This window comes from Copidosoma floridanum, unplaced genomic scaffold (assembly GCF_036245765.1).
Source record: "Copidosoma floridanum isolate Cflo_tuat_1 unplaced genomic scaffold, Cflo_Japanese_pri ptg000013l, whole genome shotgun sequence".
In the NCBI taxonomy this organism is placed as follows: domain Eukaryota; kingdom Metazoa; phylum Arthropoda; class Insecta; order Hymenoptera; family Encyrtidae; genus Copidosoma; species Copidosoma floridanum.
The window spans coordinates 37,245,872-37,267,959 of NW_028321890.1; the positions used below are offsets into that span (position 1 = coordinate 37,245,872).

Consider the following 22,088-nt stretch of genomic DNA (forward strand, 5'->3'; position numbering starts at 1 on the left):
CAATTGAATTTCAAGTGATTTTCCTGATGGGCGTGATGAACTTATCAATTACCCGCGTACGAGTGGACGGACGGATTTTTTTCGGGTCGAGTCGAACGTTGTTAAATCGTTTTTTTTACTTTAATAAAAAAAAAAAAAAAAGAAAAGAAAATTGTGACATTTAATAAGTGCCCTTGAAATAAAGGGATTTCGTAAGTAAGCGTAAATAGTGAGATCGAGCGTTCTCTCGCTCTTTTACTCGTTCGCAGTTTTAGTTGCCAAATAGGGGGGAACGGACTCTGTTGTATAGAGAAGAGAGAAAAGCGAGATCATAACAAGAAGGTAAGTATCATCAGGAACTCGGTGATGACTCGATTCGCCGACGGTAAACTTTGCAAGCCCAGTGCAAGGAAATGCTCATGTAAAACAAACAATGACACTGGTTTATTATTTTTCAGGCTGTTAAACAATAGGATTCTTGTTGTATATACCTTATTGAGGGATACAATGATTGGATCTCGATTAAGCGATGAGGTTTTTTTCAAGCTATACAGACAAAAACGCTTTTTGTCCGGTCCGCGAATAAGATACTTACCTACACGCTACCTGAAGAATAATTGGGTGATGCTGGAAATCACATGATTTCGCACTACGAGCTTTATGTGTGGCAAACCTTGTTTTTGTTTTGTCAACGATACGAATCACACCAAACTCCGAAATTCTAATACTTGAACACTTTTTTGGTACAGTGGAAAATTTTTTGAACCACCTCAACCGAAAGTACAACACTTTTGCTTCTGCTTCGCGAGGTATGTGAACAAAGTATTAATATTTACAACCGTAACTTTTAGCACCTATAAAAATTACATGATTCACACCATTTACATCATTATATTGTTCCATATTTGCATTTTATACCCGGGTGCTATAATTATAACTGCCGTGTTGCTTGGGCACTGCCACACTGTAGAGTCCAAGCAGAAGTTCGATAACACCAACGACTATACCTACTGTTATGATAGCGAGAACTTCAGCCCAATTTAAGATTCCTCTGACGATATTAGTTACATTTCGTGGTAAGCCTCGCATGCAGATCTATAAAATAATCGTAACCGAGTTGTCCCGTCACAAATAAAAATGCCAACTTAGGAAAAATCACATTCACGAAGCACATTTATACAGGTACCTCGCACACTTTCCCCTCTGAATAATGCAAGTCTTTTTTTTTTCTCCCTCTATTCCACGCAAACATATATACCTCGAGATGAAGAGTCTTGCCAAAGAGAATTGGCCCCTCGTGCGCTCGCCAGCTCTTTTGTCTCTCCGTCTCGTTTCTGCCGTCACCGAGAAAATACAGCGACATGCATCATGCATATGCACATACACGCGTCTTACACCCCCCTTTTTTTTTTGTTCAAGATGCAAAAATGCGATAAACAATGCCTCCGAAACGACAGACGGCACCATTTGTATTACAACATGTATATACAACAGTCATTTTTTTGCAGCCCTTATTATTACTTCTTCCATCCCCCCGCTTGTCCTTAGCATTGGCATATTTATCTCACACGCATGTAAAAGAAGCGGACACTTCAGTTTAACAGTATTTAACAGCCCAAAAAGCCCGGGTGCCCACGCGTACAGTTGGGTTTCGCCGTCGAAGGAGACATTCAATCTAGTCAATCCACGCGAGAGGTTTTCCAGCTTTTCTCCTGCACTATTATCTGTAAGTGCATCGACACGACTCCGTACCTACGGGATATATCTTTCCCCAATCAGCTTCGAACGAAACAGATGGGGATCGAACGCAAGAGTCAAGTTCTTTTCGAGGCATCGTATTTGCACACACGTTCGTCAATCGCTTGTACTACGGAGTGTGTATATGTATATTTAATAAAATAAGTCCGATTTTACCGAGGCATCACAGTTTATGTACACCAGCCACCAAACACTTTTCTCTCGTTTAATCTGCAAATAAACACGAGAGAGAGAGAGAGAGAGTCTCGTTCGCAATGATGAATGGCCCCTCGGCAGTTTTGTATCTTATCGGCTCTGCTCTGCCCGTCCATACATAATTATATACAACGTGTGTTTATATTTAGGATATACGATGGTGCATTACAATGCCGATTTCTTTATCAGCGATTTTTTCAGCGTTCCCCAATGTCTTATCTGCGCCACTCGCCTGTCCAACTTACTGCTGATTGCGATAATTATAATAATCTTGCGAATAAATATTATAACCTCGCGATTTCGTAATGGCATACACAGCTTATATGTACTATTGTGTACACGTGCTTGCTTTTTTATTTTTTATAGCGCAAGCGTAAATTTATCGTTGTAATTTCGTTGTAGCGTGTAATATGCTAATTGGCGATTGTCCTTAAATTGATTTTATAAATTTTACGTAACGCCATGTTTACTCGAGCCCCACGTCGGAGATTGTAGTTTTGCGTAACCTGATACTTACTCGTATATGATACATGTATGAATAATAAACAACGCGACTATTATACTCGGTGCGTGTACATATTTTAAATTACGTTGGCCCGAAAAAAAAGAAAGAAAGAAAATACTTGAGGAAAAAATAACACGAGTCATCGTTGCGTTGCTACTGCCGCGTGGACGAGAGAAACAACACACGTGAGATCATGATATATGTTAAGCACAAGGCTGTATGGTGAAGCAAATTTAGAAAATCGAGAGTTACAGCCTTGACCTGTAGCTGATGTCATTTCTTTCTCTTTTTTTTTCTCTCTCTCTCTGTGCTCGTTTATTCAAAAATTAAAAAAAAAAAAAAAAAAAAAATTCACTTTACAAACCTGTGTCGTATTACACATTCACACAAGAGTGTTATTATACAATATTGCTGCTGCGTATTTAAGTCGCGCACGCGCGCGGACTTTTTTATATTCTCTTCTATACTTGAGCTTTGGTGATGTTGTTATTGTCTCGATATACACATGAGCATCATTGCCCCTCGTTTCCCTCCTATTAACCAACATATCCCACACACGGCACTTTTTCTTTCTTTGCAACTATTTTAACCCCTCCTCTTTATCTTTATAATATTTGTGAAATTGCTTTTTTTGTTTTATTTGTTAAACATGTAAGTAATATACGCTGCGTGTGCCACACTACGAGGGAATAAATAGAACCGTAGGCGCAATATAATTGATCCTTCATCATCTGTAAAACATTCATTTCAATCGTCATATTATATTACAGCCGACGATTAACACAATTGAAATTGCACTCGGTAACCATAGTTCTACCAAGCATAATTTTCTATACCTATTACTTTCCATCAGCTTCATCATTATTACGTTTATGCGTTCACATACGGACATCCTACTATTAATGTATCTATCATTATATTTATTATTATTTTTATTATAAGTGAGCACAATTGCATAGTTGCGCGTGTTTACGTGTACAACAATATTGTATGAAAATGTAGCAATTGGAACGTCATATTATATAAATTACTTGCAAATAATACAGAACACGTACAAAAGACTTGCCCGTTGACATTATGTCGACAAAGCAGTGCTCGATATTAACTCAATTAATTGCGCATATGCGTATCCCCACTCATTTACATGTGCACGTGGAAATCTAAGAAAAATCATGATAGCGAAGGGCACAGAATTTTGTCAAATGAGATTACGTGATATAACTTCGAAATAAAAAAAAAAAAAAAATAAAAGTCTTGTAAATATACAATACGTTTGGTCTGGCTAATATTTGATGAAGATACGAAAAAAGTGTGACGACTGAAAAAAATCGAGAATAATACTCGTAGTATGTTTTTCTCAAAGTGTTGAAAGACAAATTTCAGTTTGAACACTGGTGATGTTTGAAGTGTCAAGAAAGACGAAAATTTCGGACAGATAACGTTTATTGATGAAATCGTCAAGATTTTGTCGACGATACAATAAATGAATTTTGGATTTTAATGCCTCTACTCATTCTTTTTAGCGTAACCATCTATGTTTTTCTTCCAAAAAAAAAAAAAAAAAAAAAAAATTGGCGAGTCATTTGATGCGATGAACTAATCCAAACTTGGGATCACACGACCATATATACTCACGAGACATCAACCGATTTGAGCAGCGTCACGCAAAAACCTTCATCGAACTTTTGCTTTTCTCCACACAATTTTTTGGAGATCCCGACGCACACATACAAAAACGTAATACACAACGTGTATCTATATACACGTATATCCATACGTAGATGTACTTATATACAATAGACGTTCTTATAAAACCTCGTGCGAACAAAGCAGCTGTCCACGATACGCAATGAATAATTTCCCGGAGATGTATACACGTATTATGCATGAGTGTTGGCATCTACATGCGCTCAGCGACGCTATTCCGTGTGATTTCGTGCTTAGCTTACTTACGGTATATAAGTACACTTGCACACATGCATTTGTACGTCATTCGTGTCCATAAGACTATGTATAACGTATACCGATACATAGGTTGCACGTGTATCCTCGCCTCGATTGCACCACACGGGAAAATGCTCACAAGTATGTATTATTATATTATATACGTATGTGGTACAATATGGGATATTACACGAAAAATATAATTAAAGTAAAAAAAATTGAACGACCGCCATTCAGTGGTTACAATTTATGATAAATTTCGTTTTCTAAGTTGAGCATGAGAGGTCTAAATAAGCCGGGAACTTTTGGGCACATCTCGATTGATCGGTTCGTTCGGAAAACTCAAGTTGGATCCCACGGAATATCCAACGTAACAAAGTTTTCGTAAAACAGCTCATCAATAATGTAAGTTGCAATCGTGCGTGGCGTATCGGGTATACAAGTCATAGTTTTGCCGTGTATATATATTAATTTGTTCCACGTATAGCGCAAACTCACGTAACACGTAACACGAGCGTCTTCTTGGATGTTTTTATTTGAAACAACTGTGCCGGCAACGCGCTTCTGTGCTGACCCGTTGTGTTATTGTATATGTATCGCGCGCAGGTGTATTTTATTACCTAAAGCGTTCAAATTTTGTTTAGAACAAATATCGAGGTACCAATTGTCCACTACTTGCTCTTTAATCTTATGATTTGTAAGTTATTGTACTTTGATTTGTTTAAGCATCTCATGACGGTGTAATTGAATACCTAAAAATTAATGATTGTATGAAAGGAGTAAGTAGAAAAAGGAACGCGCGAGACCGACGATTCTTCTTCTTATTTACCTGACTCTCGCTCCTCCAGTTCCTTGCCCGAGTATACACATGCATACACACATGTACATATATATACATATTCAAAAGGACTTCCTTTCTGGCATTCTGCGTCTCAATCATTGGCGGTATTTTTCCACGCACGATTCTCTCGCTATACGCACGTGTTAAACTGTACTGAGCAGTTCCTACGTTTCAGTAGCACATATACTAGGTACCAGCCGTTTATTAAATGCTTCAACCGAACAATCAAATACGGTCTTACATGTGTGTTGTATATATATATTATACGTGTATGATTTTTAGACAAGTGCCCCACCTCAAGCTCCGAAAAGAGAAAAAAGCCCCGGCATTACTTTGCGAAAGCCATATACTTCCAAGCATCACCTGAGAATAAGTATGACCTCTGAGGAATGTGGCTCTCTCTCGTGTAACTTGGGGTTATAAGTACCTACTACCGATTATATGCCCTCTGCCCTTACATTTATTAACATTTTGTATACGCCTAAACCAAAAGATTGAAAGGTTCACTAGCAAATGTGCATAATATTATATATATGGTGTACATGTATACATCTGAACTGAGGTGTACGATATACTTACTTGTATAACACATATGTGTGTGGGTATCGTCAAAGGACTCCTCTCCAAGAGAAAAGGTGGAGAAGAAACTCGCTCTCGACCACTTACACACGTACACGCGCGCTTAATGATCCTGTCGTCGACGCTTCTCAGACGTTCTTTCGCTCTCCTCCTCTGTATATATCATCCTCGAAAACCTACTTTTGATCTCCCCTTCTCGTCTACACAATATTATATAGTCAGACACGTCCCCGCTGATGCCGCTCTTCCGCTCCCCTCGTATACTAAATATGTAGCGTTTATTTTTATTTTTCCTACCCCGCAAGAACAAAATTTTCCCTTTTTTCTTGATTTCTGTATAATATACAACATTCAGCGGAATTGCTCAACTATATAATAAATACATGTACGACATTGATACGTGCTTGGTAACCAAAGGGAAGAAAAAAAAAAAAAAGACAAGGAGCGTAAGTATATAATAATTACAAATGTAAAGCCGCACGGATCACTCATAAGTACGCGTCCTTGATGTTTATTATCAGAGCCCGGCAGTCCTCTCTCCCTCTCTCTTTGAGTTCATTGCGCATTCGTCGTTTCTCTTTGCACATCTCTTTTTTTTTTTTTTTTTTTTTTTTTTTTTTCATCCATTGATCTCGGGACATTATTTATTTCGCTGCCCTCCGGCGTCTCGGATTTTCTAATTGACTCTTGTTCACCCGAATCCGATTGCGCAATCTCTCCGGACGATTTTTAATTCAGACTGGCGTACATTGGCACAACAAATTATCGTATTATCTTGTTTGCGTAAAATTAATCCCATGCCCGCGCACCCGAAAAATAATATAAGTTTGTCTGTTTTCGTCCGATAAACTTTATCAATCGCGATGATGTTTCTGTAAGCCGGAAGAATAATCCACCGGGGAGCCGGGGTTTCTCGCCTCACCCGGGGTTTATCTCGTCACCCTTCCCAACCTCCCTCGACGAAGCGCGTATTTTACACGTCTGAAGAGCAGTTCATTCATTTCCGCGTACTGCCAGAGATGATTTTTCATTTTGCGCAGTACAAGTATTGAAAAAAAAAAAAAAAAAAAAAAAAAAAAAAAAAATCGATCAACTGGGAGGCTTCCCCGATACATCGGGTTATTTTTCTCCCCTTCCACGTCGATTTCACAACCCGAGTCGAGGAAGCGCTACATCCCATTGCCAAAGCCGTTAGCTGTACCTTGTAGATCTTGATACGGAGGAGTTATCCGAGTTCCGCTCGCGAGGAAGACTCTCAGAGGGCCCCCCCTCCAAAGATCCCGACAGAAAAACCCGAGTCGAAGCTCGGAGAGGCGAATTAATCAAGACTTGAGCGATTTAATGCCACGCGAGGTTACTTTCGTTGCGGGATGTAAGTGTATTTTATACGCGGTGTTTAATTGAAACCGGATCGACGGCGGGACAATTACTGCGAGTGAAAGAAAGTGCTTTCGAGATAAAATGGTTGTACCTATATGCATCGGAAAAAAGGCTCCAGTTCCGAGTCCATACAATTGAGGGCGGTGGTGCCGTATAATAGGAGAGGGGAGTTTTTTTTTCTTTCCTTTCACAAGACCTCGAGAAGCATCAAGCGTCAAAAGTTTTATTAAATCGTCGATTCTCTTTTGTGGAGTCTAATTGGGTCGCGCCGTATTGATTCTGGGGGCATATTTAATTATTTTGCCAGAGTTTTTTTAAATAATACGAAGCTGTTAGGTTTATTTTATTTATTTATTTTTTTTTTTTCAAAAGTAAATCGTTATTTTTATGAAAATAAGAGCAAGAGTCACTTATGAAATATACACGACCCAAGGAAAGATGCACCGGACATTTCGAGGAGTGTCTTTATACCTTTATCCGGTATCGTACACCAAATAAATACGATTAAAAATGTTCAAGCTAAAATGTACACGAGGATTTAATTGAGCTGCTGGTATACAACTCGTTGCAGTATCAATTGACGCAATTAAACTGTAATTATTCTAATTCCTATATAATATTCGAGTATAAATATGCACTCAACTATTACACGCAGGAGAGCTTTTATCAAAAGCTCGAGTGAGCTTTGGCCGTAAAGCTTTTGCAAGCACTATTTTAATTTTCTCTCTGATGATGCCTCGTGTGCTCTTTTATTCATCCCATTTTTGTACATGGTAAAGGTATGTATAGTCTCCCCCTTTCATTATCTATTCTCGTATTATACGCAGTGCAGCGGGTGTACGTTTATCTCTGTCACTACACACTCTCTCTTTCTCTTTGCCCTCCGCAAACCAACTCTCGGCTCCCGACTGTACGCATACCTATATATATTGACACAGACACAACACATTGTACTGTCTTGTTTGCGTCCGCCCGATGTGTACGCCTATATGGGTATGCATGTGTAAGTCTATAGGCACCTATTTTATTCCAACCGCGCGTTTTCCATCGGATCGAGGATCGCTGATTTAATTGAGCATTGAATGCATTGGAAAGTCACTTACCGCTCGAGCACAAAGGGGATTAAATTCACGCGCCGTGTTTACATTATATTTGTGTAAAAGGAAAAAGAAAGTGGGCAATCTCTGCTGTTGCTAAGGAGCCCATATTGCGATCGCGTTATCATTTATATATATGTATGTATATGAGCACTTACACGCGAGCCGGGCGGTCCATTGTATCAGCGAACAGATTTTTGTGACCGAAATAAAATATGATAGGGAAGAATAGAAAAAAAAAAAAAAACAGAGTATGTCAACATTTGGTCATTCCGTGGTATATGTTTAAAATGTACTTTTTTCTAATTTGAACGAAAAATGATAATTTTTTAACAGTCTACCTAACGAACTAAACTGTTTTTTTTTTGCCAAGGTACGGAAATCGGCGAGTAAAAAATTCTGTCCCGGTGTAAATTCATTGTCCCGTCGATCGAGTCGTAAATTGGGAATGATACATGTTCACGATCAACGTTCGAAGGAATATGTTACAAAGGTCAAGCGTGTGTTGTTAACTGATGAATAATTTTTTTTTTTTTTTTTTTTAATGAGTAAGTTTATACGACATTGATGAAATTCACGTTTTTCCTGCGATTAGATAATAATATAGATTCACTTGAAAGCTTGGTTCTCGATAAAAAAAATTGATGCATTCCATCATATGTTTTCATGACCACTTTGTTCAGCACGTGTGTTTTGACACTTAAACAATTTTATATCAAGTATCAATTGATCGAAGGATGTCTTACGAAATAACGTTTTCAAGGTAATTTATCCTCGATGACAATATTTTTGTAAGTATAAATTTTAATTTCCTAATAATATCCGAAGTGAACAAACCAAGGGATAAACATTATTCAAATCAAACTCGAACAAAAATACTTTTTTTTTAAATCATTTAAAAAACAAATTACTTTGCAGCGCCATAAAAATCCAACTTTCGTGTTTTACGAAACACTGTTTTCGACAGTTTGCATTAAAATGCAACTGATCATGCCTAGACACGTTTAATAACAAAGATGTCCTATAGGTACTCATGTATATAGTGAATTCTTATTATTTAATCGATCAAACACACGAACCATCACTTTACATCAAGGGTTCATCCCCCCCACTTACGTTACTCTACTCACACGTGTTTGAATTCGTACACACAAGCGAGCCCACGGTTTTAATATACATATATATATTATAAATGAATCTGTACGATTGTGCAAACTTTTGCTCCGCGTCCAATGAAACAATCTCGTTATCTGTAGCCGACCATCTGAAATCCATTCGTTTAACTTTTAATAACCGCGGACAATAGGAACGCGGTAAAAATACCGATGTGTGTGAATTAATAAAATTTGACCTACTTCCCGCGAACGAGGCGAGCATGTAAGATGTACCAAGTGCATATATAAATACACATTCGAGCTTTCCACGCTTGTTTTTACCGCATATATATGCGATTATCGCGTCGCACACGTAAAGCCGGTGATGGATTATTTATAGCCCCACTTCCGCGTTAGTCGCGCACCAACCATAGTTAACATCACCGGCGCGTTCATTAACAATAAATTTTCGATCCCACCGTGAATAATGGAGTCGGCGTAAGTGTAACGCGGATAAGAGCCTTGCCGTGCACTAGATAAAGGTACAGTGTTCCGGAGCCAAGTTGCGTGGGTGGATGTCTCTTACAAATTTTATATAGGTATGCCTCGCATACGCAAGTGTGTATATATATATATATATATATTTAAACTTGGGTATACTTATATGCTCTCGTATAATATATATATAGTTACGTAATTTCAATGGCTTAGTCGGCGGTTAAATCATCATTATCATTGGGTTGCCATCGAAATCATTTTATATATGGTATACTATACCTGTATAATAACGAGTACAGCGACCGGCAACTCGAGCGGGTAATCGCATCGGACGACCATAACCGGCTCCTCATACGTATAGGCATATGTATATCGGTAAACCTGTAAAGACTACAGCCTACATTGTACCCACGAGCGATGCCGCGGATGAAACCGAGATGAAACGGTCGAGGCAGCCGTGAGGTACTTTTCGAGGGGAAGCAGCCGAGCGCGAATGCACTTTCTTGTATATATATATATATATGCCAAACTGATTTTGCGCTCCGGAGAGGAAAAGCGGTAAATGCACATCTCTGTGGCAGAGCGGATTCGGTGAGGATGAAAAGGAAGCGATTTTCTTGCCTTCTGAAATGCGTGTAGTGGATTTTCATGAAAAAGCAAAAGTGCGCTGTACATAATTATCATACAGGTACTTTGGTGTTTCAATTTATATTTTGCGCGAGTTTTAATCTCGTTTTAATTAATACCCGATCGTCAAAGAAACGTGTATGGTCCAACGGTAATAATTATACAGTTTTCAGAGAAAATTCGAAAGTTAAATTAACCGTGCGGTCACCGTATATTATGTTACATACGCGTGTATATATACAATATAACTGCGATGTATCTATACCTACATATAATATACTAGAGATGCATATATTAGAGATTTTACGTAAAAGTACTTTCTCCGCTCGTTAATTTGCATTCGTCGGGGGAAAATGATAGGATTCGCTGTATAAAGGGATGAAAAGAGGCAAAGTTTCGAGGACAAAGCGAACTCGTGCCATCAAACTTTTCGAGATGGAGGAGCCCAAGTTGCGTGTAGCTTTTTCTTTTTTTTTTTTTTTTTTTTGCTAACGAAACTTTGTCTATAAAGGGTGAGCTAGTGGAATATTTCTCGAAAGTAGTTCCGTTTTTTGTTTCGATTTCAATCCGTACCATCCGCGAAGGAATTACGTGCGATGTATATATATATTCTTAATGTCGCCTAACGACGTCTAAAATCCAAGTGATCCACGAGCGATAAAAATCACGCCAATCCAACTTTCCGCGAAATAAAAGCCAATCAAAGTTGTAAATTTAAAACTTGTAATGGCAAAAGTCAATGCAACTGCTAACGATCCCCATTACGCGCCAAAGTCCACTAATGGCCGATAATGGTAAGTGTCGTTAAAAACTTTTCAAAGTGACTCGCTGCAATATTATCGTCAACGAGATCGGAATATTAGGGTTTCAGAGGCCAATTGCGGAGTGTAAAAAATCACTCCAACTTTCACTCTACGCGCGCCAAAGATGCACATTTGCAAAAATTAATGCCGATGAGTAACACATCGAATAACCCGTATCTCATTGCATAAGCTGGTGCATAAAGGCGTATGACCAAAAGATGCACGTATACCGGAAGCAGGTCGATGAAGCACTAATACACGTGCACGTCATTTTTTTTTTTGTTTTATTTTACTCTCACTCAATTTCTCTACTCGGTATATTGGTAAGTGCACAGGAAGAAAAAACACCTACTGCAGCGCGCGGCGTCGTTAACAGTTCAACGTAATCTATAGGCGCGATGGAGTCATGCAGGGAGATGATAAACAAAAGTGCTGTCGATCGCAGAGGGGTGCTAATGAAGTTGAGAGGAAAAAAAAAAAAAAAACTATAGTAATCGCACGGATAGTGGCTTTTGGAAGATTGAGGCCAAGACCATCGCTATGTACTAAGTAGGTGTTTTTTCTTCCTGTGCACTTATACCAATATACCGAGTAGAGAAATTGAGTGAGAGTAAAATAAAATAAAAAAAAAAAATGACGTGCACGTGTATCAGTGCAAGGACACGCACGTCCATCTCCCAAACGAGACAGGTCACCTCGTGCGCGTGAATTCGCCACACGCCTTATATTATCCAATAGGTATAGGATTCGATGTAAAATCAATAAAGGTGTCCCGTACGTTTCCTCAAGCACGTATACGACTCGCTATAAAACAACGTGATTTCGATGCCTCATGCGATATAATTATGTTACCAGTGGGTATATATATTTATACCTTTTAATGAAAATCACCGTGACTAGAGCGCTTGGTGGCAAGTACACATCAGGGCTCTGGAATATTCCCCGTCGGGTGGCCCACTTGGTATAGGTACACCGTGCAATATTATTGGGTTTCGGTAATACCCTACATACGCATTGCGTGGCCGAGAGCCGCCCCTCCGTCGGATGGCCAATTTCAATTTGCAAACACGAACGAACGGGAGAAATTGAGAGCAGCGCTCTGTTTGACGCAATTTCGCAGGGTGGTTTGTGCGCGCGAGGGGCCACAGCGTGCCGAACTGTGCCTCTGATACTTATACGTGGGACAAAACTGGAAATGGCACTGCAGGTACCTCTGAACTCGTGAAAAACATTGGTTGGCTCGTTTGTTCGAATCAGGTGGCTGTCGGGGGAATTCGCGCGTCTCCCCCTTTTTTGAGAGTCGTGCTCGCAATTACTTTAGGGGTTTTTTTTCGCCGTTTTATCGAAAGAATGTTTATCAGCTCAAGAGCAACTGCTTTGACGGCTTTGTCCATTTTTTTTTTTTTTTAGTTCATCGCTAGAAGGAAAGTGCGAGAGGGTTCTCCTTTACGAAAAATGCGATGCAGAGTTATCGACCAACCACTTTCACGCATTATATACTTTTCGAATTGATCCATAAGGGTCCTTACGCAGTCGAGCCAATCGGTGTTTTTTTTTGTTTTTTTTCGTCTTTTAAGAATATACAGTTTAAAAAAAAAAAGGTATGCATTTATCTCATAACAACGCTATCGTTCTTCCTGCTCCTGCTATCAGATTCAAGGAGCTGCAAGCAAATTGAATCGAATTAAATTTTCAACGGCATACGGGTTGTTTTTTTTTTTTTTTTTTTCCTCTCGAAGGATAAAATAAAAGACCTACTACTACTATATACATATACGGAGGTCGTTTGTTTGGTTGCTTTTATTTTTGTTTTTTTTCCACCTCAACCAACGACTTGACACAGTTTGTCGGTGTCGCGTGTGCGGTGCTTCGGCACATACGTAGCGCTCGTTCATTTTCAACGCGAATCCAATAAAGCACGGCATCAGGTTGGCCTATAATATAATACATACCCGCATGGAACGTATCCGTTATTGTGTCGTCCCGCCTATTTATACCGAAATTTCAATTAGAGTAGCTCTCGTGTAGTATATGTATAGGGCCATCGTTGCGAATAATTAAGATTTTATTAAATCATCAAAAAAATCCCGTCTCACTGGCACACACGTATATACGTAAAATAATAATCGGACACGCGATCAAATGGCCCATTCCATTGTATTTAGCCAAGTTATTGCGTACATCGACAACATCAGCCTCGTACACTGCACCTATACCTTATATATGTATATTTCTCAAGACTCTTCGTATATTCCCCCTCGAGCGTACAACGTTCCATCGGATCTCTCCTGACGCGTGATAGCAGCTGCTATTGCGCTCACGACATTGGAGGTAATACACAGGAGCAGGCAATTGTTGAAAGCACGCTACTGTCGTATATATTGTCACCGCTAGCAGTGCCGCAATCCCCGAGAAATTCAACGATTTCTCAACACGATTTTGGGAAAGACGTTGGGGGGGGGGTCGATTAGCGATATAAAAAAATAAGAGGACTCTGTCTCCCCCGTTAAGTAGGCGCAATTAGAGAAGTTGCACATATATATATATGTGTATAATATATATCTGCTTCGCACCAGCCGCACAACTTTCCATTCCGGAGGGCCGATCGTGCGTTTGCACGATTATGGAAGCCACTGAGCAATTCGACGATTAAGTGCGCTGTGAAAAGTGTTGGTTATTTTATTGGGAATGAGAAGAAAAAAAAAACAGGGGGAAAAATGAGATACGCGCAATGTCTCGGATTGCTCTAAACCGTGCACGTGTGAAACTAAACACCTTGGAAAAATTCATCACTTTTATGTCCATGGTTGTATAAGTACTATCGTATGTACGTGCATGTATATTTCGGAAACGAGTTCGGAGTCATGGTTTTTCGGCAGTAAGCAGTGTATAAGGTGAAACAAGGAGTCCCGAGAAAGTACTTATACCCACATGTATTCAGTGTAGCCGAAATCGAGAAACTCACAAAAAAAAAAAAAAAAAAAAAAAACACCACAACTGGACCATCGTGTATACTTGCGAGGGAGAGAAAAGGAGACGAAAAATCCGGTGGACGCAACCGATTATCCAACAATCGTGCTCGGCAAATATCTCGGTGCAGTTATGTATATGTATGCACGCGTGCGTGCAATACCTTCGTGTGCTCATGCGATCGAATCGATGATGCGGAGGAGGAAAGAGGGACTATATTTATACACTACATGTATATACAACCAATCGCGCTCCTTTCTCTTTTTCCGCGGGCACGCATGTCAAGTACCTACTTATACTGGGCAAAGCGCGAGTACTCGCAGGCGAGTTTAATAATCTGCGACGGCAGCCAAAATTACCAATATTTTACGTATATATACTGGTGGACGCCTGTACTTTCACGCCCTTTTGGCTGGGTATGGGGCACCTGGACGACGTTGACGCGTGGGTTTGCACTTGGGGTGGGGGGCGTCGGTCAGTGTTACACCATATTTGGCTCCCTCTCGCTTTCGGCTCGATATCGCTCTGCATGCACACTATATACTCTCGGGAGCAAGTGGGCACCGTTGCATGTACTTGGTGCACACGCGCCGCGAGACACGTGTCCCGATCGCTCGACGGTCAAGTGTTTCGGATACACGCGCGTATCGGGTCCTCGTTACTTTTTTCTTAATTTCTTCTATAGTTATTTTATATAAATATATATTTTTTTACAAGGCCGGTTTCAGTGGGTGCATACACAGCAAGTGCCAGTGTAATATACTTGTCCTTCTTTCGTACACCCTTTGGGTATATGGATTTACGATTGTTTTAAGGTTCAAATGTGGCCGCGTAGTCTACCATATAATAGTTGCTAGGTACAGTTGTTTTCTGATGGCATCATTGTCGTGCGCACCTATTAATTGAACGAAGTAAAGCAAAATAACGACTGCACTGTTAATCCAAGCGGCTTAACTCGAATATTTTGTTTTAAAACCATTGGTTTCATGATATGCAATACCGTGGTCGTCGCGTCGTATTTCATTTCACGTTATATTCGAAATACCAGCTGTTAACTATACCACTATTGATGGGAAAATGCATACACAGCTACACCGTTGTTGAAAAATACTCGCAAAGCTGAATAAAAGCTCTTTTGGTTATACCTTCCAATATACATTTACCTGTATACTTCTTTTTTTTTTTTTTGTTTGCTACATATACGTACACGCCGAAAACTACAATGCACAGTAGCGGGTATACCATTAATGAACTTTATTAGCCATAAATTCAATCTGTCCGAGTGCAATTTACGATCCTGGTGAGACTGTCCGAAGCTCGTTACAATAATTGACGAGCTCTCGCAGGAGCTTTAATCCGAGCTTGGCTTCATCACCGGCACGTTTCAGAGTCCGAAAAGCGCCAGCGCCGATGGTCCGAGCTCCCCGCAAGATTGTTCATTCACGAGTGCACGCATATAGGGACGTGGTGGAAATAAAAGGGACATTTGTATAAGATGACGCAGGTAAGAGGAGGGGAAGCGAAGGCAGTGACGGCGTTGATCCTCGGCTGGCTGGCTCTCATGGTGGATCCCCGCGCTTCTTACGCGACAGCGGAAAACGCGAGCACCAACGAGGGTGAGTGTATGCGTATATATATAAATTCTCCGTTTACCCCCCGCGTCCACATAATATCTCGCTGTACGAAAATCATCCCGCGGATACATTATGTATGTATTTTTAAAGCGCACGTTACGGCATACATCTTATAGATTATATACTAGCGAAGCTACGATATTCACAGAGCTCCGAATTACTCGACGCTCGCGTGACGATAGAGGAGGCTTTGTGCTTTTGTCGATGACCGCGAGATCGAAACGCGCATTATCGGGCTAATAATTCCGTACGCCGCAGCCAATGGAAGTCATTAGCGAACGTAATGGTAGGCAATATATTATGTTATAAAAACTTACGTATCTCTGCATGGCTGTCCGAAAACGGTCATTAAGTACATGCACGTTACTTGTACATTTGGTATAAGCACATTATAGATTGGACGATTGGATCTCTTATATACACAAACGAGCCAAAAAAAAAAAAAAAAAAGAGTCTTAATGCTCACGCACAAACAGCACGTATCATCATACAATATATATATATATATATATATATATATAAGTATAGAGCGCCACTCCATTCATAAAACTCTCCGAATATATTATGTACATGTATGCATTTAACACTGTGCACGGCACAAAATCGATAGGTGCGACCTTTCGCTCGGAGCTTGATATCTCCCCTCTCGCGCGAATATTGTTCTCCTCTCGTATATCCTCTCTCTGAGCTGACTATTAAGTACGTGTATTTATATATATATATATATATATATATATATATATATATATATATATATATATATATATATATATACAAACTCTGCACGTGCACACGGGTGCATAAGTATATATATATATATATATATATACCAACAACTCACCCTCCCCCTATTTATTTCTCCTCTTTTTTTTATTATTATTACACAGTGTACGGAAAGCCAAATATGGATAACATTAAGTTTATTACGTTGCACTTTTTTTCAATAATTTAATGTAGAGGCTGCCGGTATCGACAGTGACAGCATATAAAATATCATGACTCACCGTGGTGGGGGTGGTTTACGTAAAAGGTCGACAGTTATTTAGATTTGTCGTTTCGGTGGCTCGGGAAGCAAACTATTTTTGTACACCAGTCGAGGGAAATGCGAGTATACTTGCCGGACACGTATATTTTTTTTACTTTTTCCTTTCCAAATAAAAGTGTCGCCACAATGATTATTTGTTTGCTCGTGCACGCTGCGACAGATACGAGAGATATGAAAATTCGGTTGATTCGATCGAAGAGGAACAAAGAAACGCTGATTCGAAATCAGTCACGTTTCATTTTGTGCCAAAACGATCGGGTGTTTAGCTATATATATTACGCTCGTGCTAATAGTCTCGTTGTTTCCGAGACAATAATGTGGTTTACATAATAATACGGGGGTAACATGTCTCGCCGACAGCGTTTCGTCGGTGATGCAAAATTGACACAAAACGTATATATGGTATTGTAGGTATATACAATAATTATTTTTTACTCAATTAAAAAAAAGAAAAAAAAAAAAAATGTAATTCATCGCTTCGACATTTATAAAAAGATTAAGTGAAACCTAAATCCATCCAAACAAAGTACGCAGGGCATATTATTAAAATGTATGATAAAATGAAAGAAGAGCGAGCCTCGTGTGCCTACACTCATGCATTTTTATATAATACGAGTTTCTTGCGACCATCGTCGCACCGAATTCCCAAATGAATTTCGTTCGGAATTTCCGAGCGCAAACAACGCTCCCATGTCACATATACATGTGCTTCTGGCAGAGGCAATATAAAAAAAAAAAAAAAAAAAAAAAAAAAAAAAAAAAAAAAAAAAAGGAAAATTGGAGAAAGACGGAGAGAAAAACCCGGAGGTCCCTCGCCGAATCATTAAAAACGCCCTGCATGTTCTCGCAACACGTATGTACTTATGTATATCCTTCGTATATAAGAAAACGAGCCTTCCAAGCTCGATAAGTCAAGCGCGCTCGGTTACTCCATCACGTTCTCTCTCTCCCCTCTCCCTTTTTTTTTTCCTTTCCCGACCGATCGGCGTCGCGATAATACACGCGCAAAAAATAATCTGCACTCATTACCCACACGCGCAAACTCTACGCTGGTAGCGTTTCAATTTTTTGGATTCAGCTGCGTCGCGCTTAGTATATCTATACGCAAAATTATGCGTGCACTTGCAGAGCAGAGGAATAGGTACTATACGCGAGATGCACAAGTCAAAGAGAGCTTGCACCGCCAGCATGTATACATGTACATGTAAAACAAGCATCGAGCTCTATCTATATTTAGTAGTGTGTGTGTGTATTTCGAGGAAGTCACCGGTGCTCGTGTCGACGGAGCTAGCGAGAGAGCTTGCGCGGGCGGCAGTGTAGTTTCGCAAGCTCTTTGGCGGAGAAAAATAGAAAAGAGCTTTAGCGTTGGAGAAATGTATGTGACCCTGGAACTACGAGGTGGGTGCGGGTGAAAACGAGTGCCGGCTACAGCTGCCGGATCGATTGTACATAGTTGTACCGCGAGTGTAATTCCCCCTATATCAATCATTCAAGACCAATTGAGCTTCTTCGTTGATTGGAATGTATTTATAGATAGGGCCGACGGAGTTGCGTGACCGTAAAAATAGTATATTTATTTCGATGAAAAAAATAAAATAAAAAATAGTTTGTAAATTGATATTGCGCGCGTATTTTTTTAGAGCTTGCGTGCCGCTGGATTTTATAAAAACCGATGCCTCGGTTAGTCGAACACGTGGGTGTGATAATCGAGCGTTTATGACCACAGCACGGAAAAAAAAGGTGTACCTATATATTGGTATTATGACTCGGTCCGTAAATGCTCGGGGAAGTATAAGGTCACGTGATAATTTATTATGGCCGAAAGGGAGGATACCGTATCGACGTCCTTCTCGCACTTGTAAATCATCACGTATAATATATCACATGTGGCACACGGCAATTTAAAGTTTAATCTGTGCAGCTCTATATTTAACGTGTCTTATTGCACAATTTAGATTCGCACAGTATGGGTACAAAAGGATCATTTTCAATTTCGTTTGTCATAGTTGCAACACGTGCCCCGTGGGTATAAAAAATTAACAAAGATCGCCGCAGATATTATGTATTGTGTATACGACTTAAGAAACTTTTGACGTAATTATGCAACATATAAAGATTGAGTCAAGTATGAAGATGGTGTAGCCATGGAAATGAGCGAGCAAACTTTCTTTTTTTTTTCTACTCAAAGAAAATTTATTTATACATTCATACGGCAAGTCGAAGAAGTAGGTAAGTACCTAATGTTGTACTCGCATCTGTAATAGTTGACGACTGGGACGAGAGTTGGCGCCGAGATTGCGGGTTTAATATACAATTTAGGGGACAGAGAGACGGAGCACAACGTGAAAGCCATTCGAGATGGATGGAACGATAGGAGGAAGAAGAAGGTATATATACCAAAGCAGTACCTACTTATAGACAAAGAGAGAGTATAATATAAGGTATACAGAAGACTATATATATACAAGCGCGAGCGAACGAGACGGGGAGAAAAGAAAAGTGTATATATATATACTACATATTACGGACGTAGAGCAGGTATCGTATAGGATGGAAGAGGAGACCGGCCGGCCGTTGGCTTTCTGGCACTGATGGCCGCTGCAGGTTCTATCGTCTATAAATAAAAGCTGGGCAGGGTGGTATGAGGGAAGGGAGAGCAACAACGCGGGAGAGTGTTTGGCCATTTTTCACCGGTACACCTATATACCTCTATACCGATACGTACTTATGCTTGATTGTTTCCAACGTATAACCAACCTTTCCCTCGGATTTTTAGCTCTTGTGCATTTTCTCGTACATTTCCTCTTTTCCGTGTACATGTAGGTACTCCGTTAATATTCATATAAGCTCTCGAGCTTTTTTTCACTTTCGTTACGTAATCGTGTCATTATCAGGCCGGGTGTGTGTTCATTGCAACTGTCGCCGTGACACTGCAACGTATATAATATTATGTTACATACAGGCAGGCACAACTTTCTCGTCAAATTGAGATTAACGGGTGCCGAAGCAGGTTTCGCGCTCACGCAGACTTTGTAGCTGTACCTGATGGGCGTTTTAAAAAAAAAAGAAAAAAGTTTTTGTAGCAAATGATTATCTTTGCATGTGGACGCGGGTACCTAACACATATTGTAAAATACGAAGTAAAATGGTAAGGGATAATATAATTGGTCGAGCCGGCGACGAGCACCTGTCACTGGAGCTCCCACGCAACAACAGATATATGTGTTCATCGGAGCGGCTCTGACATAAGGAGATATAATATACAAGCGCAATCTAATGATGGAGGAAAAAAAAAAAAAAACAGCAATAGCAGTCTATAGGTACTCTCGGTCTTCCTCGATCCCGTCTATTCTATATAATATAAATTACACAATTCAATGAAACTCCGGGCGGTATATAGATTACCTAGACGTGCATTGGCGCCACTTTGAATTTCATTGCCACTGACAGAGCACTCGCAGCCTCGAAAATCTCTCTGTCTGTAACAGTGCAACACCCACAGATAACTTTGTGTATATGCAACGACAAGAGACAAAAGGCGCCTCTCGAACACCTACGCAGCAGTCAGTGGCAGCCATTGTATATACATACTGACCGTCGGACCAAGAGGGCTCTCGCGAGTCTTCTCTTTTGATTTCGGAACTATCTCTGGCTCTCTTAAAACGGATTACCTCGAGGCACCTCTCGCGGTGTATGTAATATATAGGGTGCTCAACGTAAACTTTCGCTGGTTTCCGCGACATATAGGTACACATATATATACCGCCACTGCTGCTCATCTGCGGAGTTTGCTCGCAAAGGTATATATAGGTGTACCAACACAATGGAAAAGCGACTGCATGGGCGGGTGTTTCCCTAAACCAGTGTGTAAAAGTACTTGCAGGTACTTTCCGCGAAAGCTTGTTTGCCGCGGCGTTGCGCTCTTTTGTGTAAGCTAATATGCTCGTGACAGGGGCTTTTTTTTTTTATTTTTTTTTTCTTGCATCAACGAATAGTTACACTTTTGCGACATGACGTGGTCAAACGCCAAGTCATAGAAGTACTTTTGATACTACTTTTTTTTTGTGACTTATACTCGAGGAGAGGGGGACAATAACCCAATACGAGTTTTAAGTACTGCACGTGGAAAAACAAAAAATTTTCTCCATGGCCGGTGTGGGTGTATTGGAGGCTTTACGTAACCGAGTCACGCACCGCCTGGAAATCGTGTGTACGCCATCCCTCATAGTGCCACGGCTATACGGGCATGTATGCACGTATATAGGCATGGAAGGACGTTTGTGTGTTACAGTGGCAAAGACGAAGAAACCATAGAAAAAAAAAAAAAAAAAAAAAAAAAGTTGGGCCAAACAAGGAATAGAACGCCTCGACCCTTTGTCACTTACGTGCGAGGGGGAGAGAAAAAAACACGGTGGAGGTAAGTATATGTACACACGAAACAGAAGGGAGAAAGAAAAGGCGTAGAATCACGACGAGGCGGAAGAAAAAGCTAATAAGTGTATCTTGCTCTAGTACTCCTACACAGCTGTACGTAAGGTATCGATGGGTAGCACAAAAAACAAAGACCTTCTTCGATTTCACGATGACAGAGACGACGTATATATACACGTGTACATGTACGGTATACGGATGAAGCGATTGTAAGTCAAGGGCTCGGAGCCATCGCGTAAGAAGCTCGAGTGGGCATGTAACTATGCACGGGTACGTACGAGCGATTCCACGAAAAATTATCAACTACTTACGTTCTTCTACTTTTTTACTTTTTCGCGATTTTGTAAATTTGGCTCTATGTCAATATGACTTTTTAAATAATAAATGACAAGAGCTTCCAAATGATAATTGAGTCCAATACAAAACGTATACGCATCGGCAGATCAAAAGTTTACAATAATTGGCCAAGTCAGTAAATCACCCGTACCCTCGCAGACTATTTTTATAGCATATTACGACTCAAGGGAAGAAAGTATTTACACGTACTTTTTTTTTTTTACTTTTATACGCGTGCACACTGTTTTTGTTTTTAACGTAAAGTGTCTGAGGTAAAGCTGAATATTGGGTGTATAAAGACTCGTTCGAATGTCTATATATATTGCCACTGTTGCTGCGTGCACCGCATATGCCAAGCCAACCAGAGTCAAG

At 40.1% G+C, this 22,088-nt stretch overlaps 1 protein-coding gene across 1 annotated transcript in view; it reads left to right on the top strand.

Annotated features, from left to right (window-relative positions):
* Positions 1-616: 616 nt before the first annotated feature.
* LOC106642205 (uncharacterized) overlaps positions 617-22,088 on the top strand; it is a gene marked incomplete at its 5' end in the record, with an annotated part of 41,800 nt that continues 20,328 nt past the window's right edge. The window contains one exon of the mRNA XM_089590861.1: positions 617-788. Coding sequence (XP_089446987.1) covers positions 617-788 — 172 coding nt within the window. The remainder of the gene's footprint in view (positions 789-22,088) is intronic.